The 27,260-nt window shown below is 43.7% G+C and overlaps 2 protein-coding genes across 2 annotated transcripts in view; both read right to left on the bottom strand.

Annotated features, from left to right (window-relative positions):
• Window positions 1-3,082, bottom strand: part of SNPH (syntaphilin) — a 33,013-nt gene extending 29,931 nt beyond the window's left edge. The window contains exons 1-2 of the mRNA XM_073309178.2: window positions 2,971-3,082; window positions 2,617-2,710 (exon numbers count right to left, since the gene is read on the bottom strand). The gene's annotated coding sequence lies outside the window, so the exon portion shown is untranslated. The remainder of the gene's footprint in view (window positions 1-2,616; window positions 2,711-2,970) is intronic.
• Window positions 3,083-16,815: 13,733 nt separating this feature from the next.
• Window positions 16,816-27,260, bottom strand: part of RAD21L1 (RAD21 cohesin complex component like 1) — a 33,597-nt gene continuing 23,152 nt past the window's right edge. Inside the window, exons 10-11 of the mRNA XM_073309517.1 lie at window positions 26,470-26,609; window positions 16,816-17,004 (exon numbers count right to left, since the gene is read on the bottom strand). Of these exons, the coding sequence (XP_073165618.1) occupies window positions 16,816-17,004; window positions 26,470-26,609 (329 nt within the window). The remainder of the gene's footprint in view (window positions 17,005-26,469; window positions 26,610-27,260) is intronic.

The following is a 27,260-nucleotide window of genomic DNA, read 5'->3' as shown; positions in this document are numbered from 1 at the left end:
ATCCCCCACCACCCGTGTTAGATTGTTCCAGTGGTTACTTACCCTCGCTGTGGAATGTTTGTGCTTTACTTATGCATGACTGTACATGCACAATGGCAGTCGTGGACTGATTTTCAGATGTGCTAAGCACTTGTAAGGCCATGGAAAGCCAGCGAGGGCTCTGTGAGTAAGTTTACACTGCAGCTGGGAGTGAGCCTCGTTAGACTCGTGCTAACTGGGCTCAAGCTAGCATGCTAATGTTATAGCTCGGCTGCAGCTCAGGCTCTCAAGCCCACTCAACCCCCTGCGTCTGAGCTCGGGTGGCTAGCCCGAGTCTCTGCCAGAGCCACAACCGTAGCTCCAGCCCAGCGAGCGTGAGTCTGCATACCCAGGCTGGCAGGCTCGCCCTCCCCTGCAATGTAGACTTATCCTGTGTTCCCAGCATCTCTGACAGTGAGGCCCAGGGAGGCTGTTGGAGCCTTTGGCTCCCCCCAGCAAACACAGTGCTTATCCTTTTACATTTTTAAAAGCTTCTTATCTTAGAGATGGGATGATGGTTTTTAAAGACACAGAATCTGAAGGAAATTTCCTAGGCAAAGTATAACAATTTTATAATGGGGCAAATCTAAGGTTTGCCTTGCTTCCTGCTCCTTCAGATGAAGCATCTGCCCCACTCTAGGATCATTTGATCCTGTGGGCTCTGAGGTTTTTGGTGGTTTCCAGGGGACATCTAGAAGTGGCTAGGGAAAACCTGGTACTTTAGACTAACATGCACATTCAAGATTTGTGCTTTAAGGAGCCACTGCAGCAACAGAAAGGGATTTCTCTGAGAGCTGCTATTACACATGTAACTGGAAACCTTTTCTTTTTTTGGCTCACCGCTAAATGCTGAGTTTGCACCAAAGATCCTATTGAAAAGAGAAACCTGTTAGACAAGAATACATTTTTGTGTTAAGTAGCCAATCAGTTTTTCAAACTGATATTAAGGCGGACAAAGGACGCTGGTATTCCCAGGAGGAAGGGATCATCAGAGGGTAACCCTTTCCCTTCGTGTACAATGGGAAAGCTTCCCCATGTGTCTTCAAGAATAGCTTGAGAAACATATGGCAAGATTCTAAAGCTGGCCACAATTGACACAGTCCCTGTTGTGCAGAAGGGTTCAGTTCATCAGCTTTTCCCAGTTCCACGGGGGTTCACTTGCTGTCAACTTTACATTGTGCCTGATCCAATCTGCAGGGGGGCTGGAGCAATGTTTATAGTGGGGGTGCTGAGAGCCACTGAACCGAACTGTAAACCCTGCATATAATGGAAACCCCTTCAAGCCGGGTGTGCGGCAGCCCCCTTAGTTCCAGCACCTGGGCCAATTCACACAGTATGTGGCATTGTTAAAAACACAGTCTCTTCAAGAAGCCCTGTTTGACGCAGAGTCACCTATTCACGGGCAGAGGCGGGGGGGGGAGGGAGTGGAATTCTGTGGCAGATACTTAGGGACCAGCGGGGATAAGAGCAGGAGCAGATTAAAGGCAGGATCCCTGGGATCTAGGCCCCATGTTCCTAGGTGAGGCCCAGATAGACCAGTGAGTCAGAGAAGCAGCAACCCTGCAGAGCACAGCTGATTACAGAAGGCAAAGCGAGTTGGCCTGCTTGGGGGAGCACCCAGGGGTCGAAGAGACAATTCCATAGGGCGAGGGAGAATGAGGCGTGAAGAGAAATTCACTTCTCAATGTGGAAGAAAGAAGCGAAATGTTGGTATAACCAGCTCCCCTCTAACCTCAATCCACCCTGAGCCAGGAGACACTGTTCACAAAGGGCCAGCCCAAGGTCTATGGCCCACTGGTCCCATTTGAGCTTTATAGGGAGGCCTTTGGGGCTGAAGTGGGGTTTCTGTGGTGGTGGAGACCTTATGCTGGCCTCTAAAGCATGGGCAGAGCCCTTGCTTTCTTTTGAGGACAAGAGGCAGATGCTTAAAGATCAAAGAGACCTAAAAAAGGTTGGAAAAAATGGTTTAACCTGCAGGAGCAAGGTCATTACTTCAGATATGCCTGACCTAGAGACAGGGGCAGAGTGCTATTTTACAGGGATGAGACATGCACAGCAGGGGATTCTTACGGGAGAATCTGCCTTCCCTGACCTTGAGGGGGAAGAGATAAGCAAGGAGCACACGCCTCAATCACCCCCTGTGCTGCGAGCGGCCCCTTTGAGATGCGGCATAAATCATGAAATAACAACCCCACGGCTGCACAACAAGGCCCCGGGGGCGGTGCTGCCGGAGAGGCATCTGGAATGGCCCCTGGAAGACGCAGATTGGGTGTGTGCCTGACCCAAAGTGGCATATCCTCTCCTTCGCCCCAGGGTGCGATCCAGAACAACAAGCAGCCTGCCAGCCTCCGCGCCAGCCTGCTGAGCTCCAGAGCTGCGTTGCGTTTGCAGAGGGTTTTGTGCCGGTCACATGCATCATCATTAAGTTCCACTTATGGGGAGGCTAGAGCCAATGCAGCCTCGCCCCGTACCTCCACTCCAGTCTCCGGGGCATTTCCCCAGCCCCTGGCTTTCCTCCCCTCCAGCCGACACTCTGCCCGCCTCCCCCAAGGTGATGCAGCGCTTTTTGTGCGCATCTCCGGTGCCTTGCGCGCTCACCTGAGTTTGCTCAGCGGGGCCCGCCGGATCTTCTCGGCAATTCCTCCCGGGGGGTGCAGAACCACTGCAGCAGGCAGCCGGCTAGCTCAGCAACCTAGCAGCAGGGAACACAGAGGCAAGGGTAACCCCCCAGAGCCAGCCCCCCAGGCCCTGCCCCTCCCAACCCTCAGCCCCGGCCGGGAGGGATGGGCAGTTTCCTGCACCTATTCCGGGCGCACAGACAGACCCCAGCTCACAGCGGGGCGACCTGCAGGAGCTGTCCACCCCCCGCCATCCGCTCCGCAGCCGAACCCCCTGCAAAGCACCGTCCATTTCCCGTGCCGGCCGGGGGAACGGGAGCTCTGCCTCCATCACCTGCTTCCGCGGCCATGCTGCTGCCTCGCCGGGATGCTCCTGCGCGGCCGGCGGGGCGCTGGGGCTGGGGCCGCGGGGAGGGATGCTCACGGACGGGAGGCAGCGCTTGCCTTCGCTCACATGCTGCGGCGTAGCTGCCGCTCGCCTCTTAAAGAGACAGCGGGCACTGGGCAGCGGCAAGGGCGTCCCCGCCCCGGCGGGCTTTTCCTGCCCCCGCAATGGGCGGTTTTCGCAAAGTTTACAGCAGACCTCCCCCCACCCCCCGCTCCCAGCGGGTCCAAAGCGCTCCAGCCAGGCGTGTTAGGGGGCTCTTTCCTTGAATGACTAAATCCGCGCCACTCCGGCATGATGGGCCGCGTTCATTCCTGGTACCACTCCGGGCGTCAGAGGCCAGGACACGCCTACGGACACATCTCATCTAACCGCACTGAGTTACCTGCCTGGTTGCTCCGTCCCGCTGTAATTCACACCACCTCGCGGTGTTCCGAGTCAAGGGGGAGGGGGAGGGTTAATAAACTGCAGCAGGAGAGAAAGGACAAGAAACTCCATGAATCGCCCAATGGCTTGCACAGCGTGTGAAGGCTGCCACAAAACAAAGAAGAAGGAAAAAAAAAAACAACAAAACCCCAGGAAATGTCACACAGGCAATAATAGTTTCTATAGCAACAGGCATCCCATCCAGACAGATTTCCCCAAAGCACTTTACAGTCTCTAGGGCAGATTCTGATCTCAGGCACCATTCGTGTAAATCTGGCGTAACTCCAGTGCAGGCGATAGTTACTCCAAATTGACAGCACTGTAATCGGTCAGAATTTGGCCCTTCTTCACACCAAAATATGTCATTCTAATTGGAAATCAATAGACATGGCTTCATTCTCCTCTCACACTGGCTAAATGAGGAGTAACTGCAACAAAGTCAATAGAAGTGTATTGGTGTAAAATTGATGGAGAAGAGAGGAGAATCAGACCCAGAAGAGTCAAACAGGGAGATACAGTGACAGTTCATTTGATGGCAGGTGTTTAAGGTATTTGGGATTCTATTTTGTATTTCCTGACTATTCAATCTGTTTGTGACTAGATACTGTGGAAAATCTGTAAAGTGCTTTGAGAGACTTTTGGATGAAAGGTGCTGTCGTTTTAGTCTATAAAGACCGAATCCTGCAAAGACTTGTGTACATACTTAACTTTGTGCAGTATTTGTCAAGCATGTGCAAAAATCACAGCTCAATACACACATACGGCTCACTCACACAGGACAGAAATGCAGTCAATCTCTAGACTGCAATTTACAAAATATATAGCTACAAACACTAACAAACATTAACTAACAAAATAAAAGTTTATCCTTAGTAATGGAAACACACACATTTATGTTTGTACAGCTTTTTAAGAGTCTCTGGATGTCCCCTCAATACATTAGTAAAACTTTAATGGGAAACATCCATTCAGACTCTTAATCCATATTGACAGGTTTCAGAGTAACAGCCGTGTTAGTCTGTATTCGCAAAAAGAAAAGGAGGACTTGTGGCGCCTTAGAGACTAACCCATTTATTTGAGCATAAGCTTTCGTGAGCTACAGATGTATATATGTATATATATATAGAGATGTATATATAAATCTTCTTACTATATGTTCCATTCTATGCATCCGATGAAGTGAGCTGTAGCTCACGAAAGCTCATGCTCAAATAAATTGGTTAGTCTCTAAGGTGCCACAAGTCCTCCTTTTCTTAATCCATATTGACACTCAAGGCAGAGATTCCCTTGTGCAACATATCTTGATACAGGTTTCAGAGTAGCAGCTGTGTCAGTCTGTATCCGCAAAAAGAACAGGAGGACTTGTGGCACCTTAGAGTCGAACAAATGTATGAGAGCATAAGCTTTCGTGGGCTACAGCCCACTTCATCGGATGCATAGAATGGAACATACAGTAAGAAGATCTATATATACATACAGATAAGTTGGAAGTTGCCATACAAACTGTGAAAGGCTAATTAGTTAAGATGAGCTGTTACCAGCAGGAGAAAAAAACTTTTGTCGTGATAATCAAGATGGCCCATTTAGACAGTTGACAAGAAGGCGTGAGGATACTTAACTAGGGAAATAAATTTACTCTTGCTGGTCATACGACGACTCATACATTTTCTTTGATATCTATTTAATATAACTTCTTCTACATTATTTAAAATACAAACATCTAGATTAAATAAACCAAACTCATGGCTCAAATATATGGCTCAAAGCCTTTGCAGAAGGTTTCTGGGGAGGGCTGCCTTATTTCATCCTCCATGGTAGGACACTTTGCCACGCTGAGCCAGTTGCAAGTAGTCTGGAATCATTGCAGCACAAAGCATGGCAGGGAATGGTCCTGGGTTTTGATTGCATTCAAGCAACATTCAGTCTTTATCTTTCTGTGTTAGCCTCAGGAGAGTGATATCATTCATGGTCACCTGGTTGAAATAGGGGAATTTTTGTAAGAGAACAGTAAAAGGACCCCATTCATGCAGAGTTGTTTGCCCTTGGCTAAAAGGAAAAGGAGTACTTGTGGCACCTTAGAGACTAACAAATTTATTTGAGCATAAACTTTCGTGAGCTACAGCTCACTTCATCGGGATCATCCTGGAGAATAGCCACGCGGCGGGGGGGGAGGGGTGAAGGGACCATCCCAGAGAATAGCCACATGGTGGGGTGGGAGGAGGTGGGTGCTGCACCTCCACCAGAAAACTGCAGCCCCTCCTTTAAATATGAAACCCAACCGGCATTGCTTGCTACGGGAAAGGATGGCAATGCAGTTTGAAACCATTCCCACATGTTATGAAGGCATAAGAAGCCAATCCTGCATACCAAAAGGCTTACCATGGCTGCCTGGAAACTGAATTCTGTTGCCCAGCCATTTGTGATGTGTCACCATACTGGCAGGTGCTCAATATAAAAGGCAAAATGCGACCTTGTACCTCAAGCACATGTGCTGTCTGCTGTGAATTGCTTGATTCACTGTGAAAGAGTCTCCCTTTTGTTCTCAGAAATGTATCATCTTAAATTTTACTCTCCCTTTTTATCTCCCCCCAGGTGCAAATGTCTCTATGCTCCCCCATCATCTCCATCCCTGAGGTTATCGCAGATTAGAAGGCGAAAAAAAAAAACGCACTCGTGATGACATTTTTTACGACTGCATTTCATGCAGTCCTCCTGCACTGATAGAGCACAGCTTAATGCATAGAGGCATTCAGTGGCAGAGGCCAGGAAAGTATTAAGTGAGCGCGAAGAGCAGAGGCAGGAGGCGATGCTGAGGCTAATGGGGGAGCAAATGGACATGATGAAGCATCTGTTGGAGCTGCAGGAAAGCCACAAGAGCACAGACCCCCACTGCATCCATTGTATAACCACCTGCCCTCCTCCCCAAGATCCATATCCTCCTCACCCAGACACCCAAGAACGCTGGGGCAGGAGGCTCTGGGCACCCAGCCACTCCACTCCAGAGGATGGCCCAAGCAACAGAAGGCTGTCATTCAAACAGTTTTGATTTGTAGTGTGGCTACAATAAGCAATGTGGCCTTGTCCTTCCCTCCTCCCTCACCCCAACCCACCCAGGATACCTTATCAGTTATCTCACTTTTTTTTTCATTAATAAAGAAAGAATGTATGGTTTCAAAACAACACTTTATTTCCTTTGCCATCTGTGATTGAGGGCGGGAGGGTGGTTGGCTTACAGAGAATTAAAATCAACAAAGGGGGTGGGTTTGCAGCAAGGAGAAACACATACAACTGTCACACCGTAGCCTGGCCAGTCATGAAACTGGTTTTCAAAGCCTCTCTGATGCGCAGCACACCTAGCTGTGCTCTTCTAATATCCTGGTGTCTAGCTGCTCAAAATTGGCTGCCAGGTGATTTGCCTCAACCTCCCACCCTACCATAAACATCTCCTGCTCACTCTCACAGATATTATGGAGCAAGCAGCAATAACAATGGGAATGTTAGTTGCGCTGAGGTCTAGCCTAGTCAGCAAACAGCACCAGCAAGCTTTTAAACATCCAAAGGCAAATTCTACCACCATTCTGCACTTGCTCAGCCTATAGCTGAACTGCTCCTTACTACTGTCCAAGCTGCCTGTGTACAGCTTCATGAGCCATGGGAGCAAGAGGTAGGCTGGGTCCCCAAGCATAACTATTGGCATTTCAACATCCCCAACAGTAATTTTCTGGTCTGGGAAGTAAGTCCCTTCTTGCTACTGCTCAAACAGCCCAGAGTTCCTAAAGATGCAAGCGTCATGCACCTTTCCCGGCCATCCCACGTTCATGTCGGTGAAATGTCCCTTGTGATCCACCAGTGCTTGCAGCACCATTGAGAAGTATCCCTTGCGGTTTACGTACTGGTTGACAAGGTGGTCCAGTCCCAAGATAGGGATATGTGTTCTGTCTACCACCGCACCACAGTTAGGGAACCCCACTGCAGCAAAGCCATCCAGGATGACCTGCACATTTCCCAGAGTCACTATCCTTGATAGCAGAACATCAGTGATTGCATTGATTACTTGGATCACAGCAGTCCCCACAGTAGACTTGCCCACTCCAAATTGATTCCCAACTGACTGGTAGCAGTCAGGCATTGCAAGCTTCCACAGGGCTATCGCCACTCACTTCTCAACTGTCAGGGGAGCTCTCATCTCTTGGTATTCCTGAGCTTCAGGGAGGGGGGAAAGCAACTCGCGAAGTTCCAGGAAAGTGGCCTTACTCATGCGAAAAAGTTTCGCAGCCACTGTGAATCATCCCATACCTGCAACACTATGCGGTCCCACCAGTCTGTGCTTGTTTGCCAGGCCCAGAATCGGCGTTCCACTGTATCAACCAGCTCCACTGCCGCCATGATGTCCCAATTGCCACAGCCCATGCTTTCAGGAATGACTGTGTCCATGTCCTCATCACAATTGCCCTCGTGCTGGCGTCCCTTAGCCTGGTTCTGCACATACTCCAGGATAATGCATGAGGTGTTTACAATGCTCACAACAGCAGCGGTGAGCTGAGTGGGTTCCATGCTTGCCGCAGTATGGCATCTGCACAGGTAACCCAGGAAAAAAGGCGTGAAATGATTGTCTGCCGTTGCTTTCACAGAGGGAGGGAGGGGTGACTGATGACATGTACCCAAAACCACCCTCAACAATGTTTTTGCCCCATCAGGCATTGGGAGCTTAACCCAGAATTCCAATGGGCAGCGGAGACTGCAGGAACTGTGGGATAGCTACCCACAGTGCACTGCTCTGTAAGTCGATGCTAGCCATGGTATTGAGGACACACTCTGCCGACTTAATGCGCTTAGTGGGGACATACACAATCGACTGTATAAAATCGATTTCTAAAAATCGACTTCTATAAAATTTACCTAATTTCATAGTGTAGACATACCCTTGGACACATGCAAACTAAATAACCCCTTTCCTCCTTCAAATCCCTCTTCAAAACACACCTCATTCTGTGGAAGTCTTTCAAACAGTGACCTTTGCAAGGTTCCTAAACCAGCTACAGATCTTGATCTTTAAGTGGAGGAGTCAAAATCTCCAGCATTGAAATCTGGGTCCTATTGAAGATTTCCACAAGGGAGAGATGACCTTTTCTCCCATGAAAGACTTGAGGGGACAGCAGTATGCTTCCTACAGACACTACAGAGTCTGGTGACTTAAAAATACCTAAAAAAGAAAAGGAGTACTTGTGGCACCTTAGAGACTAACAAATTTATTTGAGCATAAGCTTTCATGAGCTACAGCTCACTTCAACAGATGCATGCAGTGGAAAATACCTGCAACACATTGAAAGTTGGGAGTGCCAGTTTTTCTGGACAACTGAACTGTTCCGTACTGAATGGGAGCTCAAAGGAGTTTGTGCAGTCCACAGCAGAAGCCAGAACCGTGAAAGCAGAACAAATAATCTGCTCCAACAATTGTATCCCTAGAGTGCAAAAAGAGAGCTAGGGAAGGTGAGAATGTCCATATCTTCCATCCACAAATGACTAGAGCGCAGCAGAACTCTCTCTAGCTAAGGAAGAGGCAGGGATAGTCATCCCTGCAAGAGAGCAGCATCTGGGTCACCATTACAATGTACCAACCAGTACTGTAGACTGTATTTTTGCTGTTTCATCTTCCTATTCACTGTTGTGTCCTTCTGTATTTGTATTATTGTAGCACCTAGGATCTGCAGTCGTGTCTTCTCATGCACTCAGGTACTGCAGTTATTTTCATGTTCAGACCCTTCTCCCCCCTGCTCTCCATCTCCTGCATCACTGGCATTCATTTTTCTCCACCTGAGTCTCTCATGCAACAATTTTCCTCTGGCTGCACCATACACTGCAGGTCTTTCCTGTTGCCTTCCTTGTATCATACCCTAACATGTCACTTCCTCTACTCTGCACTTGAAAAACAGCTATTAAACAGGGTAGCAGGGATTTATGAAGGCACACAAGGCAGTTGCAGATGTAAAATATGCAGTTAATTCCCCCCCCCCCCCAGTACAGAAGAATATAACATAAGAACAGCCACACGGGGTCAGACCAATGGTCCATCTAGCCCAGTATCCTGTCTTCCAACAGTGGCCAAAGCCAGGTGTTTCAGAGGGAATGAACAGAACAGGCAATCATTGAATAATCCATCCACTGACATCCACTCCCAGCTTCTGGCAGTCAGCTAGCATAAAAGTTAAAGCATAAAAGTTTACTCGAGGAGTGACAAATGATAGAGTCAGTAACTACTCCCTTAAATAGTCAGGCGTAGTCTCAGGAAGTCCTTGAAAACTACCTTTCTGACAAGGAAGCCATTTCCAAAAAATTCCTTTCATAACATCTTCGAGCCTATTTCTCACAAGTTTTCACTTTTGGTTTACAACTACATTTCCTAGAATGCCCCTCATTTGAGCCTTCCTGATTCATATACAAGATGGCTCTTAATGACTCAATGGGGAGACAGCAAGCTCTGATGGATAAGGCCTGGGGCTGGAAGTCAGAGACACTTTTTTATTGCTGTCTTGGTCATAGGCCTGCTCCCAAGGTAACAGTTGCTAGATTTTGAAAAACAAACTCCCTTTTTCTCCACAAATTGGTACTCAGACTCCTAAATAAAAGTGTCTGGCCAGCCCTCAAAGAAAAGAAAAATATAAGCCATTTATAATTACAGTCCCAGGCCAGTCTAAATTTGGATGAGATTTCTCCTGCACATGTCATCAGTGGAAAATGTTCTGCTTCTATAGAGAAAGACTTAGGTCTTTTAGTTCTGCCTGGTAGGGTCTCTTTCTTCACAGAAGGCAACCTATCAAATTGATAGCCCTGGAAAAACTGCAAGGACTCCTTGTTTAATTTGTACCTTAATAGGTTATCTCAAACTGGGCAACAACAAGCAAGCAAACAGCATTTAAGTAATAATTAATGGTTAATTCTACTAACTCTTACTCATGTGAGTAGTCTAACTGAATCAATGGGAAGGGCTCCTCTTATGCAGGATTGGGCCCCGATTCCACAAACAAGTAACTTTTTACACGTCAATGGTGAGCAACATTTGTTTGGGCCCTGAGGAGGTATCCAAACTGACAAATGTGTGGAAATTCAGAAATTCAAAATGAAAATTAACACCACTTATTTAACGTTTTTGGGGAAGGGGCAGTCCTAGGACTTAAACCAATGGCAAACCAATCTTTTTTCCAGTTTCCGTAAATAGTATTTGCTCCCATCTTTTAGACAGTAGAAAAAAATCGTGGCTGATATATTAAAATCCCCTCCATTTTTTCTAACCAGAATTGTGGACATACCCTTAATGCTAGCATCCAGATAAACAACCTGTCTGTCTTCAGTGATCCTTTCCAAAATACTGGATCCACCCATTGCCCTGCATATAAATAGCAATGTTTCCTATAACCAGCAATGTTTCCAATGGAGTATTAAGGACCCAGTCCTGAAACTATATTCACACATGCTCAGGAGTCTTCTTGCTCGTTATGAGCCCAAGTTTGTACTCAATCCATTAATTGAATTAATATTTTTTTTAATCACACTGCATGCATTTTTCTGTATGGATAGTATATGGTACACAGTGAAGCATTACTAACTACTGTATGATCCTTGACTTACCAGGCAGAGGTTCATTTTGCTTTGAAGACAGCAACGAAGCCTTCGATTGAAGTCAAATTATTCCTTATAAGAAGGGCCGTACTCGGTCAGATCAATGGTCTATCTAGCCCAGTAACCTGTCTTCTGACAGTGACCAATGACAGGTATTTCAGAGGGAATGAAGAGAACAGTGAATCATCAAGTGATCCATCCCCTATTGTGCACTCCCAGCTTCTGGCAGTCAGAGGCTTAGGGACACCCAGAACATGCGGTTGCATCCCTGACCATCTTGGACCTATAACAATTAATGGATCTATCCTCCATGAACGTATCTAATTCTTTTTTGAACCCCATTATATTTTTGGCCTTCACTAGATCCCCTGGCAATGAGTTCCACAGGTTGATTGTGGCTTGTGTGAAGAAATGCTCCAGTTTGTTTGTTTTAAACCTGCTGCTTATTAATTTCATGGGGTGATCCTGATTCTTATGTGAAGGAGTAAATAACACTTCCTTATTCACTTTCTCCACTCCATTCATGATTTATAGCCCTCTATCATATTCCCCCTTTAGTCATCTCTTTTCCAAGCTAAAAAGTCCCAATCTTTTTAATTTCTCCTCACATGGAAGCTGTTCCATACCCTTATTAATTTTTGTTGACCTTCTCTGTACCATTTCCAATTCTAATATATATTTTTTGAGATGGGGTAACCAGAACTGCATGCAGCATTCAAGGTGTGGGAGTACCCTGGATTTATACAGTGGCATTATGATATTTTCTGTCCTAATGGTTCCTAACATTCTGATAGCTTTTTGACTGCCACTGTACATTGAGTGAATGTTTTTAGAGAACTATCCACAATGACTCCAAGATCTCTTTCTTGAGTGGCAAAAGCTAATTTGGATCCCATCATTTTGTATATGTAGTTGAGATTATGTTTTCCAGTGTGCATTACTTAGCATTTATCAACAATGAATTTCATCTGCCATGTTGTTGCCCAGTCACCCGATTTTGTGAGATCCCTTTGTAACTCTTTTCAGTCAGCTTTGGACTTAAATACCTTGAGCAATTTTGTATCACCTGCAAATTTTACTACCTCACCGTTTACCCCTTTTTCCAGATCATTTATAAGTGAAAAAAAATGGTCATTTACTCTATTGTAGCTGTGGATCTTTGATATATGTTGCTCACATATATTCCACTCCTGGCATGCACGTGTCCCATGTGCACAAGATCAGAATCTTTTTGAACAGCAGTGTCCACTGGGGCTGCACCTGCACTCTGCATGCCCTCCAGCGCCCTGTGGAGCCGTCTCAACTGTGGTGTAGCGCCTTCATTAAAACAGAACTCAGTTGATACAGGACTCTGTAGTAGTGGGGGAAGGAAAGAGAGTTGTGGAATATATTGTGGACAACAGATCTAGGAAAACTACAGGTAGAGTAGCCAACCATTCATTCTTCTTCAGAGTGATTGTGAACACATATTCCACTTCTGGTGACACACAAGCAGCGAGCTGAAGGCCTGGATGTGGGTGCTCGGACTCTGTTGAAACAATGACTGTAAAACAGCTTTGCCAAAGCAGGCATTGGATCTGGAGTCCTCAGCTAAGGGACAGTGCTGGGTGAAGGTGAGCACTGAACTCCAGGGAGCTGATCTGTAAGTCTCTGAGACTGGACTGCCCCTTTGCAAAGCTGTCGAGGCTGCTTGAGCTCTGGCGGAACAAACCTTGATCTCCGTAGGGGGGTCCAAGTGAGCTATTGCAGAGAAAGTTGTAATGCAGACCAAAGCCCATTTAGAAAACTTTTGTGTGGATACAAACTGACTTTTCATTTTGTTGGCAATGGCCAGAAATAGTCCAGGAGAATTTCTGAATGGTCTCAGTCTGTCCAAAAGGTAAAAGATAGTCCTGACTGCATCCAAGGTGTGGAGTTTTGCTTCACCTTGAGTGGTATAAAGTGTGGGAAAGAAAACTGGCAAGTGGATTACTAGATTCAAATGAAATTAAGAGACAACCTTAAGCAAGAATTTTGGGTGGGGGATTTAGTGTCACATTGTCCTTACAGAACACTCTAGACGGGGTTCCTGCCATACAGACTTGGATCTGTCCTATTCTTCTGGATGAGGTTACAGCCACTAGGAAGGTGATCTTCATAGACAGGTGGTATAATGAACAGCATGCCAGGGGTTCAAAGGGAGGACTCATTAACCCCAATAATATAATTATGAGGTTCCAGAAAGGCTGAACCTCGACAATTGGTGAAACCTAACAACTGCTGGGTGTGAGAAGATCGAGTGACCGTGTATGAGAGGATGATAAGCAGAAATAGCTGCCAAAAGACTCTTATGGAGCTGACGGAGAGTCCTGAACACTTTAGGGCTAGCAAGTAAGCTAGAATAGTGGCTACTGCAGTCTCTAATGGAGGTATGGGCATCTGCATTGCCCAGACAGAGAATTGCTTCAATTTTTCCCCATAAGTTGCTTTAGTGGGGTCCTTTCTACTACAAGCCAGAATATCCTGGATGTTCTTGGAAGAGGATCTGTCTGTGGTTGTTAGCCAGCCAGCATCCAGACTGTGAGATACACTGATGTGGGTCTGGGTCTAGAATATGGCCCTCTGTTTCAATTATTATATCATGTTGAGCTGGAAGTGTGATCAGAGCCTGTATTGATGGACTTGATGAGCCTACCAAAACTGTTTGGGCCATATTGGGGCTATCATTATGATTAAGGCTGCATCCTGTCTGAGCTACATCAGGACCTTATGGTATTAGTTGAATGGGTGGGTAAGCGTACATGGAGGGGAATATAATTAGTCTAACTATAACACCAGTTACAACTAAGTAGGGAAAGCACTGCACCAGGAATGGGACACTGCAGCTTGCTGTTCTGGGCAGTAAGAAGAAACTGAAGGGCAGTTGTGGCTACTCTTCCCTTTATACCTTTGGCTATGGGGCACCGGAGGGCGTGCAGTGTGCAGGCACAGCCCCAACATACATTGCTATTCAAAAAGATTATGGTCTCAGGCGCATGCACACCAGAAGTGGAATACAGGTGGCCAATCACTCAAAGAAGAACTGAGAGATTCTGTCAGGTGGAAATCTATCTATGGCTCTGATCCTGCAGTTGACAGTCCATGGATGTACTGCTGTGCCCCATTTAAATCAACAGGACTCTATGTGGGCACAAAGGAGCACCTGCAGTTGCAGGACTAAGGCCTATATTTATACATCAAAAACTAAGAAAGCAATTCTTGAATTGAAATACAACATTAAAGTACAGTCCTGCTTTGAAAAGCAATGGTAAAAAGGAAAATATATATTAGAATTGGAATTGTGAGATTCCATGTTTATTGTGTCTCAAAGACTCTATAACCAAATGTGCTCACTTTAAAAAATATTTTTTTTAAATGCTAGCCCTGTAAACTTCATCTGGGCTCTGGCTTCTTTCCTTCTTACACATCATTCTCAGTAATGAAAGATCTTGCAAAAATCATAACTTTGGTAACATCTCTGCAGCCCACATGCCTTTAAATTATGCCTCACTTTACATGTGCAATGGAGCTAAGGAGCTGATCCAAATCCCCTTTGGATCAAGCTCTAAAACTCCATTCTTTTGCAATGCCCCATAAAAAATTTAAAAAAACAAACAAATCTAGGAGCTAGCCCCTCCTCTGAATTTTCCACTGTAGCCTGTCTCCTCTATGTCTATCTTTTAGCTTGTAAGCCCACTGGGACCAGGTCTATCTTTATGTCTGGTACAGTGTCAGGCATGTCCTTATTGTTAAACAAAGAATAAGTCTTCCTCAACTTGAAACACAGCTTAATATGTGGTGAATCAAACAGGGATCCCCAGAATTCTATCCAGGAGGCAGAAGCCCAACTGGGAGAAGGAAGGAGCAGAACTGGAGTCCTTGGGATGTACACTTGAGTTTACAGTATTTATTTTAATTTCTCAAAGGCCCTTGTCTGAAGTTCAAGGTGCCTGTACAAATATAAAATACATACAGTGCGATCTGCTAGATAAGTGTCAAACCAGCTCTGCTATTCCCTGTTTTCAGCGTCTTCCAGTCATTCTGGACATCCGTAACTTACAATTTTTCTGAGTTGCACACCAAATCCTAGGAGCAAGCATATCAGCACTTTCAATAACAGTGGTAATAAGCTCACTTTTTCATTAAAGCTACACAAAAATCAGATAATTATGGGGAGAATAGGAACCTTTAGCATTCTGTCTTACATTTAAACTGCTGACAGTTAAAAAGAGACATTTTCTCCAGGATATTTCCCAAAAATGGATCACTGTTAGGGCTGCCCTACAAATCAAGTGTAAACGCTATTTTTTTAACTGTATAATTTTCCAGGCAGCCAGGGAGATGCTAAATCAAGGAAGCAAATCCTGGCTCCAGGATGTCTCTGTTGGTTTTGACACTTTACAGCTGATACCAACAAGATAAGAAGATGTCTGCTTTTGCTTTTTACTGATTTAATCTCAATGGTTTGCACACAAAATACATTAACATTTTGTTAAAAAAATTTAGTGTACATTACCATCTCACATTTCAGTATATTTAAGATAACTAATTTCTCAATGCAGAAAACACCAATTTACAACATTGAAATAAAAGTGATAGAACATCCTAGGAGAAAAGGAAGGAAATGATATAATAATGCACTGAGTTAGTTACATATAAATTTAACAAAGAATTTTAAACATCAACAAATAATTTAAAAAGAAGTAATCTTTAAGAAAAATACTGAGCAGTATTTCATAGTTTAACATGTCTTCCTGATGTTATATGAATATTTTGGGTCTGGAGTAACTTCTCTACAAAGCCCCAAAGAACCAGCAGAGTAACAGAAAATGGAACTATTAGTTTTCTAGAGTAAGAGACATGGTCAGCACTGTTTGAAAATCTATTGCGAGAACTTAAAAAATAAAGTTTAAACTCTCCCTGTAAGAAAGTTATAATTTTAAAATGGATTCTAATGTTTCTGATAAAGACCACTTAAAGGATCACTGTTATCACAAAGTAGCAAAATATTGTTTATTGCTGTTATCCAATACAAATAAAGTTAAAAATAAATACACATGACTTTCAGTTATGAAATAAACAGACAGTACCATGGTTTGTGAGTTCTATATCAGTTTTCAGAGATGTACACAAGTTGAATATTTGCATTAGTTAGTAGGATTTCAGGGACCATTATATATGGACATTTGTATGTGACTTATATAACCTTAGAATGCCATAGGAAATAGTCAAATCTATTCATGGACCCTGTGACATCTGGACTGAATATTTAATAGGTCTTTTTTGAAAAATAACCTAGTGCAAAAGAAATTGGCTTAACAATTTTTAAAAACAGTGTTTGTCGTAACTCTAGACAGGTTTTATAGAACTTTCACAGAGATTTTTTTAAAAAAATTAATATTCAATACAAAATTAGCTTGAATTGAATGCTTATTTTTAGCTTTTCTCCATTAACAAAATATTGAACTATTGATAATATTAAACAAAATATTTTTTAAAAACCTAAATAAACATCTTCTTCATAAATAACCACGAAATATATATGACATCTACGCAAGGTTAGCTATTACATAATCCAGAGAGGAGGTGCAAGGATGAAAAAGGGGGAACTATTTGTCAATTCCTCATGGTTTGATGAGACCAACTCCCTCCTCTGGAAAAAAGAATTTTTGAAAAATTCAGAGCACAATTTTTAACCAGTCTCTGAATCATATGTATAGATAATGCTAGCTCTCAGATAGTATGGAACTTTGGACCCACAGTTGCTATAATATCAGCATAAGGAGCACACTGAGTAAGCTCAATAGCCAGCTGTTTCTTTAGAACAAGGAAGCTGTAAAACTTGGCTGAAACTTGTTTCCGGTCATCGTTCTTACAGAACTTCAGAAAACTGACAGAACTAACTCCTGATTTGTTGATGTTCTGTATAGAAAAAGAAATTGAAAAATATAGTTAGGTCAGTTTAACTGCTCATAAAACTAGATCCCATGGTGTTGGAGCCAAGGTACTGATTTTACAAAAATTTTTGCACAGGAGTAAATATTTACAGGACCGAGGCCTTAAGATGGTTTCTTATCTGTATATTTTAATGTATGTAATTTTCCTAAAGTTCTTCACAAATTTTACAATGTTGCCAACTCTTGCAATTTTATCACAAATCTCACAACAGTTTGTGTTCTCTTAACCCCTCCACTTCTGGAATCAAGAGATTGCACGGGAATCTAAACTTTCATTTAAAAAAAAAATTCTACCCTTTGTGGTTATGCAGAAAAGCTTGAAAAGATAAAGCAAGTGCATCCTAACAGGGCTAAAAAGCAAAAGGCAAACAAAATGAACCTAACATTTATTTAAAAATCTCATCATTTTGTGGGGTCTGAGTCATGGTTTTTGGACTGTTGGAGTTGGCAATACTGTTGATGATACAAGATGAAATGTATCCCATAAAAATCTACTTAGGCCTTGATCCTGCAAAACGTTACATGTATATTTACAGTATAAGTTATTCATTCCATTTAATTCAATGGGACTACTCAGATCCATAAAAACAATCACATGTGTAAGGCTTTGCAGAACTGCCGGTCCTTATGTTATAATTTACTGTGGCTTTTGCTATCTTCCCTTCTAAGTACAGCAAATACCATTAAAAATACAGTAAAGTCTATCACAACTTGGTAAACAATTGTGTGATTTTTGTAAATGGCTATGTGTATGACTATGTAAATATACACACAAGTATCACACCGGATGTGTGTGTGTGTGTGTGTGTGTGTACACACACACAAACTATGTTAAAAGAAGATTAGTAAGGTTGCAAAATCAAGCACTCCAAAGTTAGGAAATGCTCGAATTAAGTTTGCTTATACCCCCCTTGTATGTTTGCATTTTGATACATTCTTTAATTGTATGATCACTATTACTATTTTTTTCCACAGAATCCCTGCCTCATTCAGTGCACAGAATAGTCTATGCTCAATTAATGCACACCTATTCAATATTTTGTTTTCTCCTAATTGTTCAATGTGTGGCCCATGCCTTATTTACCACACATTATTCAAACCTTGTTCTGAAGAATTATTAATTTTCTTATGGGTTTTTCTATAGTACTCATCACTATAGCATCTGAATGCTTCACAGACATTAGATAATTAAATTTCGCAACACCTCTGTGAGATGGAGTTATTACTATCCTCATTTTACAGATTGGGAACTGACGCAGAGAGATTAAGATAAAAAGTATCCACTAACCGTGGGTGCCCATTTTTGAGACACTAAGGACCTCAGATTTTTCAGAGTATTTAGTATTATATAGCACTGTTCAAAGCAGAACTCCTATTGACCTCATTTGCAGCCGTGAGACCCCAGAGTCTCAAGCTAAGCACCCAGAAGGTGAGGAACACCCAAGGAATGACCACTTATGAAATATGTGGTTTAAGTGACTTATCTAGCATCACACAGGAACTCTGTGGCAGAGGTAGGGACAGAATCCAATTCTCCAGGACAACATTCAACTGTCCTAATTACAAGACCATCCTTCTCTTCCTGCCATAATCTTCCTGCCTCATTCATTGCACACTTTCCAACTTCTGCAACAAATGAAGCAAGGATCCTGCAGACAGCAGTCTCCTTTATTACAAAATCCTGATTAACCACCATAGCAGATCCATCCTGTGCACTGAACAAGATAGAGGTCTTGTGGAAAAACCTGTATGTGACTATGCAGTGGCAGACTGTATCATAACGCATGCATGCAAGCAGGCCGAATCAAAGTTGCACAGGCAGTTTTAATTCTGGCATTTCCTAGCTTTTGACTTTGCAGGTTAATAATGTTCTCTTCAAGTCGTTTTCTCTGTGTGCACTTGCCCAGGTTTAAAAAAAAAAGCAAACTTAAAAACAAGAAATTCCATCATGCGGCATCATATTGACACCCATATGGGTCATCAGCAGGGTTGGAATCTTCAGTGCCACTGCATCAACCCCTACCGCATGAGCTAAGGGAGCCATTGATAGGAATAGCAGGATGTCGTCCTCTAGGCGGATCAGCGCTAGCACAGGTTAAGACACTTTGCCAGTAGGTTTCACAGATACTCAAAACAGCGATTTAAATGGTGAGACTCAGAAATCCTGGGTCCCATTACAGGCCCTGGAAGGGAGTGTGTCCTAGTGGGCACACTTTTTTGCCCATTCCCCAAAAGTTTGACCCCTTCTCTCCTGTCCCCTCCCCTCCCATTCCCCACCTCCCCCGCCAGTCCCACTACCCTTGGCCAGCTACTGTCAGACCTCCCCACACTGCCTGGCTCCTTGTCCATGACCCACCCAAATTCCAACTCCTCATCTGAACTAGCCCCCTTTCTCCTCTGGCCTCCTATTGACTGCCCCCAGTCCACATTCCCTGGCCCTGATGGGTCTAAATGCTAATCTCCTGCCCCGGGCTCCATATACAATCTCTTTCCCCTGGCTCATAGTCCCAGTCTCTTTTCCCAGCCAGTCCCAGTCTCCTCTAAAGTCAGACTACAAGATCTAATGGTCCCTTCTGGGATTAAAATATGAAGGTTACTTACATGTAACCGGAGTTCTTCCAAATTACTTTGCAAATTCACATGCATGGGACGAGTTGCATCCGAGAGTGCTGAAGGAATTGGCGGCTGTGATTGCAGAGCCATTGTCCATTATCTTTGAAAACTCGTGGCGAACCGGGGAAGTCCCGGATGACTGGAAAAAGGCTAATGTAGTGCCAATCTTTAAAAAAGGGAAGAAGGAGGATCCTGGGAACTACAGGCCAGTCAGCCTCACCTCAGTCCCCGGAAAAATCATGGAGAAGGTCCTCAAAGAATCAATCCTGAAGCACTTGCATGAGAGGAAAGTGATCAGGAACAGCCAGCATGGATTCACCAAGGGAAGGTCATGCCTGACTAATCTAATTGCCTTTTATGATGAGATTACTGGTTCTGTGGATGAAGGGAAAGCAGTGGATGTATTGTTTCTTGACTTCAGCAAAGCTTTTGACACGGTCTCCCACAGTATTCTTGTCAGCAAGTTAAGGAAGTATGGGCTGGATGAATGCACTACAAGGTGGGTAGAAAGCTGGCTAGATTGTCGGGCTCAAGGGGTAGTGATCAATGGCTCCATGTCTAGTTGGCAGCCGGTATCAAGTGGAGTGCCCCAAGGGTCGGTCCTGGGGCCGGTTTTGTTCAATATCTTCATAAATGATCTGGAGGATGGTGTGGATTGCACTCTCAGCAAATTTGCGGATGATACTAAACTGGGAGGAGTGGTAGATACGCTGGAGGGGAGGGATAGGATACAGAAGGACCTAGACAAATTGGAGGATTGGGCCAAAAGAAATCTGATGAGGTTCAATAAGGATAAGTGCAGGGTCCTGCACTTAGGACGGAAGAACCCAATGCACAGCTACAGACTAGGGACCGAATGGCTAGGCAGCAGTTCTGCGGAAAAGGACCTAGGGGTGACAGTGGACGAGAAGCTGGATATGAGTCAGCAGTGTGCCCTTGTTGCCAAGAAGGCCAATGGCATTTTGGGATGTATAAGTAGGGGCATAGCGAGCAGATCGAGGGACGTGATCGTCCCCCTCTATTCGACATTGGTGAGGCCTCATCTGGAGTACTGTGTCCAGTTTTGGGCCCCACACTACAAGAAGGATGTGGATAAATTGGAGAGAGTCCAGTGAAGGGCAACAAAAATGATTAGGGGTCTGGAACACATGACTTATGAGGAGAGGCTGAGGGAGCTGGGATTGTTTAGCCTGCAGAAGAGAAGAATGAGGGGGGATTTGATAGCTGCTTTCAACTACCTGAAAGGGGGTTCCAAAGAGGATGGCTCTAGACTGTTCTCAATGGTAGCAGATGACAGAACGAGGAGTAATGGTCTCAAGCTGCAGTGGGGGAGGTTTAGATTGGATATTAGGAAAAACTTTTTCACTAAGAGGGTGGTGAAACACTGGAATGCGTTACCTAGGGAGGTGGTAGAATCTCCTTCCTTAGAGGTTTTTAAGGTCAGGCTTGACAAAGCCCTGGCTGGGATGATTTAACTGGGAATTGGTCCTGCTTCGAGCAGGGGGTTGAACTAGATGACCTTCTGGGGTCCCTTCCAACCCTGATATTCTATGATTCTATGGTATTGCACTGCCTGGTGGTGCCTAAAGGTAGACCTTCTCTAAGCAGTGCCCAGAACACGTGCACTCCCCTATCATTCCCCCGCCCCCAGTGTTTTTGAACATTCTGAGAGTGAGGCTTTATAATGGGGTCTTGCCCTCTGTACCGCTTCAGTCCCTTCCACTGTTAACCCAGAGAAACCATAATAAGACTCTGAGAAAGAGGGGATGGTGGGTGGGAACTGTGAATATGCAGTTATCTCACAGAACTCTTGTTACAAGGAAGTAACCTTCATTTCTTCTTCGAGTGGTTCTGCATATTCCCAATTATGTGTAGTGCTGAAAACTCAGGAGGTTGGAACAGAGTCCTAATTAAATAATGACTGAAGCACTGACTCCAAGAGTGGCGGAAGCTCTCTCAAACGGGGGGTGGAGGTAGGGGGAGGGGAAGCGGGCACCAGCACCCGAACCATGACCCCGCCTCCCACTCCGCCTCTTCTCCCAAGGCCACCGTATGAAGGTTCAATATGAATGCCATGCAGTCCACCAGGTCGTAGAACTGAAAAGTATCCTCAGAAGAGGAAGAAGCAGAAAGCACACTCACATGCTCATCAGCTGACATGAGCTCATCAGGTGACACTGAAGTCAGTGTCCATTTGTTCTTGTTCAAAAAGAGGAGCTCTCTCTTCATCTTTCTTTTCAGATAGTGTATCGGGCACCATTGCCTGAGCTGCAATGGATCTGGTGCAACCAGATCCAATGATTGTTGAGACACTGGATCCTTATCAGATGAAACATCACCTCTCCATCCATAAGGAGATGATTCAGAAATTCCTGCAGTGCAATGCAACATGGAGACTAGGACTGCCAGTCTCTCCAACATCTGGGATCTGGAAACACACCATAGGAGGAGAAGCAAAGGAGTGAGGGAATCCAGGCTGAGGAGGCATGAACTGGGATGAATCAGGTGTCTTAATGCTTTCTTTACTCCTCTGAATGAGGACACTACCTCAGAACCACTTTGGATCATACCAGAGACAACAAGGGAACCAGAAGGCAAAGAGAAATAAAAGGTGGGAAAGATCTGCCAGAGGATCTTGCAGGAGTCTTAGGAAGAGGATGCACTGATGGATATGGAGAAAGACGATCTCCTCTGCTCTTCTCTTTCCAGGTGAAGAAGACATCGACCATGGAATGGACGACACCCGTTTCTTCTTCATCGTCCTCTGACTCTCATTTGGTTCTGAGAAGTGATGAGAAGCAAGAAGGTGCACATCAGACAGCACTGTAAAAGTCCTCTTCAGGTCTGAGGACAGTCTCTGAACAGAAGCAGAGGATGGAGCCTGTCTCACTAATTTAAGTACCAGATCCAAGCTTGAAGTTGAATCCAGAATCAACCAGGGTTTCAGAGTCAGAACCACAAATGCCATGTCAGAGTTGTATGGAGCCGATAAAACTGACGTACAGAATCTGGCATTGTTAACACTGGCTGTCTTCTCCCTCATCTTCTTCCTCAGAACAGGTAAGGCTGGAGCCGATCATGTGGCTCCAGGATCTTCAGCAGGAAGATGGCCTTTTAACACGAGTGGTGCTTTCGAAGCCTTGACAGCTTTAACAGAAGGATCCGGAGACCGAACTATTGAAGATCCCAATGTCCAGGGAACCTTCAGGCAGCTTAGTCTTGCTGGAGGAAGCCTCAGGAGCTGAAACTGATCTCTTAGGCTTCAGATCCGATGACCATCTGGAACCAAAGGATTTAGCAGCTAAAGCCTCCATAAGCAGAAGCACCTGCAGTCTATTCTACCTGTCTTTGCATGCTCTGAGCATGAAAGCCCAGCAAATGGAACACCCAGAAGGAGAATTACCTTCAACGCAGCACTTCAGACATCTAATGTGGTCATCCAATGCCAGGAAGACAGCTGAGCACAAAGCACATCTCTTAAATCCCAGATTCTTCTTCTTCTTCTACTGTTCCACAATATAATGAAACCAAACCTACCAACTCTCCTTAACTATCTACACTTATTACTTAACTACACTGCACACTAAGAACAACAACAACTAAAACTATCAAAGGCACTATCAAAGGAGGAAAACCCCTGGATCTGAATGGCCTGGAATGGTTCACTTCTGTCTGCTGCAGCAATTGGAAGGAACTGAGGTGGTGGCCCCTCAGTGCCCCCTTATATAGTCTTGCCCTCAGAACATTCAAAAGCATTGAGGGGAAGGGTGGGGTGAGGGTGTGAGAACATGCGCTCTAATAGGCAGTGCTTGGAGAAGATTCTACTGTTAGGTGCCACAATACTCATAAGTGGGAATATGCAGGGCCATTTGAAGAACTATTAATTCTTTACCCCAATCTCTCACATCCAGTCTCCCCACAGCCATCTCCCAGGCTTGGTCCCATCCCTCTGTTTCCCATTCCTCCCAGGCTCCCCCACCAACTGCCTGACCCAGTCATCTGCCCCCACTACCAGATCTGGCTTATGTCCCCTGTACATTCAAATCAGACAGCTGCCTCCTCAGTGGTGCCTGGGTGCCAGCATGGGGGTGGGGGAGAGAAGGAGGGCATCAAGAGCACAGGAGAGGCAGTCTCCCTGCTCTTACTTCTGATGCCTAGCCCACAGCAGTCTAGACCTGTAGTTTTAGGGAAGTCCTGCTTAGTCCTGGGCTGGAGAATGCCAGATTCTGTATGAACCTTCTGAGTTTTTAGCTGTGAAGCTCTACTAAGCAGTTGTTGCAATTGTTCAAAGACTTACAATTTGGCCGAATTTGGGCAGATTTTCACAGGGAAGGTAAACAGCACATCCCTGACATAAAGGCAAAATCCTCTGCCAAATTTCAAGATCCTGCTGCAAAATATATGGACACAAGAGCTTCTTAAAGTAAAGGTCATCAGAATTTTTTTAATATGGGCAAAACAATGTACATTTCCCTAACATCATTCTGAGAAATGTCTGAATCATTTGGGCTGAAATTTTCCACAAAATTTAGCCTGATGCAGACACCCAGCATGTAAAACTTTAGCTTGAACAGTTTGGCAAAATTTGGCAAAGTTATGAGCAACTGAAAATAGAGGTCTTACAATGGGAAGTGTCAGGCAACCTTAATAATAGGCAGTGCTACCAGACCCACCAATAATAAGATCATGGTCCAGTGTTAAAGCAAACTTCAGAGTGAGAAATCAAATACTCCAAAGTTAGGAAATTTGAAAAATTCCAAAAATTGGGCAGGATTTGCCACTATACAAAGCATTCTGAAGCCTGAGAGTATCCATGTCAACACACAATAAAACATGGTTGTATCACACATGAAACTCTTTCGGAGACCAGTAGCACATGTAATGTATCAACAAATAGAAAGTGGTTGTACACTCTGAAACCTGTCATTATATTTTATGGTTCAATCCAAGTCAATAACTGATTTAAAAAGCATCTAATGGCTAAATCCAACATCATACCCGTAAAGTGTTCAATATTGGAAGAGTTCTTTTGCTCCACCTTCTTTCTTCACTGTCTTGATCATTCCTCACCATATCCTGTATAGGAGATTAATACAAGCATTAGATGTAACTTATAAAAATCACATGCCAAAATGTTAAAAATGGGACAAGTATTTTAGCTCACTCATTTAAATTTCAACACTTATTTACATCCCTACCTGGGGTAAACTTCACTTTTTAAGGCTGCAATTTTTTTTTATGTGACCCGTGTATTATCTATTTTGACAATGCCTAACCACATCAGAGATGTAATTAAGTGTGAAGCTGGGTATTTTGGTAGTTGTGTAGGAGACAGTTGGGGCTTTTGGCACCTGTGGAGTACTAGGCTGTGAGGAATTGTAAAAACATTAGCTAGATATTGCTACTCAGATGGGCTCAAATCTTGTTTAACAGCATTTTACTTACTATGCGAGCTGCCACACTGTCTTCAGTGGGGTTATTTGCAAAGTAAGGTGCTTATCAGTGTGAATAAGAGTATCAGAACCTTTTAAATATTTTGCTACTATTCATGGGCCAATCTGGCATTTAAAATGTTATCTTTGTATTTTGGAGTTAATGCCCTATTAAGATGAATGGGGTACTTCACACCACTCATAGCTACTGTTTCAGGCTGCCTGCAGATTCAAGTTTAAACTTGGTGCAAGTTTTTAAGATTTTCTTCACAACCATTAAGGTCAGAAACATTTTTTTAAATGAAAGCTTACATTTTGCAGCAAGGAGTTGATTTAAGGCAAATTCTACAATGCTTAAATGGTGGAATACATGGGGCCTTGATTACCAAACCAGGGTTTCATATTTGTGCAAATTTTGACACCCACAGGAAAAACCTGACAAACATGAATTCTACATTTTTAAAATAAATAACTTATGTGTTAATTTTTATTTGAAATTGTGGAAGGATATTGTTTTTACTGGCTTCATCCTCTCCATACAGAAAGGAGTATGTACTACCAGTCTTTAATATCTCAGTATTTTTACAGTAACTAATTTTCCCACCCCATGGGCAAGGCACAGACTTGTGTTCTGCAAGAGTGATTGCAATGCCTCCACAATCTCCAATGGAGAGTTGCAACTACCAGATTCATATTCAGTGTGTATGCACAGACTCTGCCCCAGCTTGTTCCCAACCTTCACCTGCACCAAACTGTTCAGAGTCTCCCTCTGTGGTGCACAAAGGATATAGAGGTCCCTCTATGTGACAGCAACACCACACCCTTCTGCAGTGCACTACAGCAATTGCTTAAAAAAAGAGCAGAATGTATTGTAGGACCCACCATATTGCTGTAAAAATATAAACTCTACATTACAGTAAAAACCTCAGATTAAAACAAACAAAACAAAGACATTTTCTAGTTTTGCTTAGGACAGTAAAGGACTTTATAATGTCCAGGCTGATGTTACTAAATATGAGGGAGATCTGAAATTCTAACCTTGATAAAAATGGACATACCATGTATCTTTTCCAGCACACATAAATAATAATTAGGTTCAATTTATAAGTAGTTTATAAAGAATTAATAAGTGAAAAGATACTTTAATAAATGGTTTATAAATTGGTATAGCATCCAACAAGTTTGCTTATAAACATGGTTTATAACCATCTATAAGACATTTTACTAATGTATTTAAAAACATCTATAACACAAGCTACTCATGTCTGTAACATACTTATAACATCTATTAATTATTTACCAGCTCTCTGTAAATGGAAACTTAATATAAAGCATGGCTAATAAATACATGCATTGGTTCTTTTACATTTATTGAAGGTGCTTACTATAGCCTCATCAATTTTATTAGCATCCTCATTTCTGCCATTCTGTAATGCCAACACAAATGAATCATCAGTAATAGTTCTCTCAGTTTCTGTATGAGCTGACTCTTGCAGGTAACTTGACTCTTCTATTATCAACATCTCTATATTAACAAGAAAACAAAGTTTAAAATGAAATTACATTGAATCTCAAAAATCAACCACCATTGACACCTAACGATCATGGAGGATAAGAATCGAAATGAGTGCTGAGCAGAGGAGCTACGTACCCAAGGGTACTTTGGGACAAAAAGCTAGTGGAAGAGTTTTCTTGGAAACATTTAAAGACCGACCTTTCACTTGCAGGAAAATTTTACAAAATAAATGACTGGTTAAGAAGCAGACTTTTTTACCATGGAATAAACACTGTTTTCCACTGCAAGTATAGTTCTCTCAACACATCCTACAGTGAAATTCGGCAAGTGACAATATCGCATTCTACTCAATGTAAAGTATAATGCTGGTTGTCACATTCTCAAATTAATAAAGGAGGAGGAATAAATAAGAAAAGGGACCAATCCCAGCATTGGAATAAAAGGTGCAATTTCTGTTGTTTTCTCTGCACTCATTTATGCCAGGACTGAAATTGATCTAAGGTATACTAGTGCCAAAAAGAGGCGGGATGGCTGTATGTGCGGAGAGAGCTAGTCTATGGTCTGTAACACTTCTGTCCACGCTTCCTTTTGCTTGTTTGGTTATTATGGGTAAGCATACTTAGCAAGCAGCCATCATACAGAGGTGGATTAATGTGTATG

The sequence above is a fragment of the Lepidochelys kempii genome, chromosome 13 (assembly GCF_965140285.1).
Source record: "Lepidochelys kempii isolate rLepKem1 chromosome 13, rLepKem1.hap1, whole genome shotgun sequence".
In the NCBI taxonomy this organism is placed as follows: Eukaryota; Metazoa; Chordata; order Testudines; family Cheloniidae; genus Lepidochelys; species Lepidochelys kempii.
Note: the sequence above shows the minus strand (reverse complement) of the source record. Positions and strands in the feature narration are given on the sequence as shown.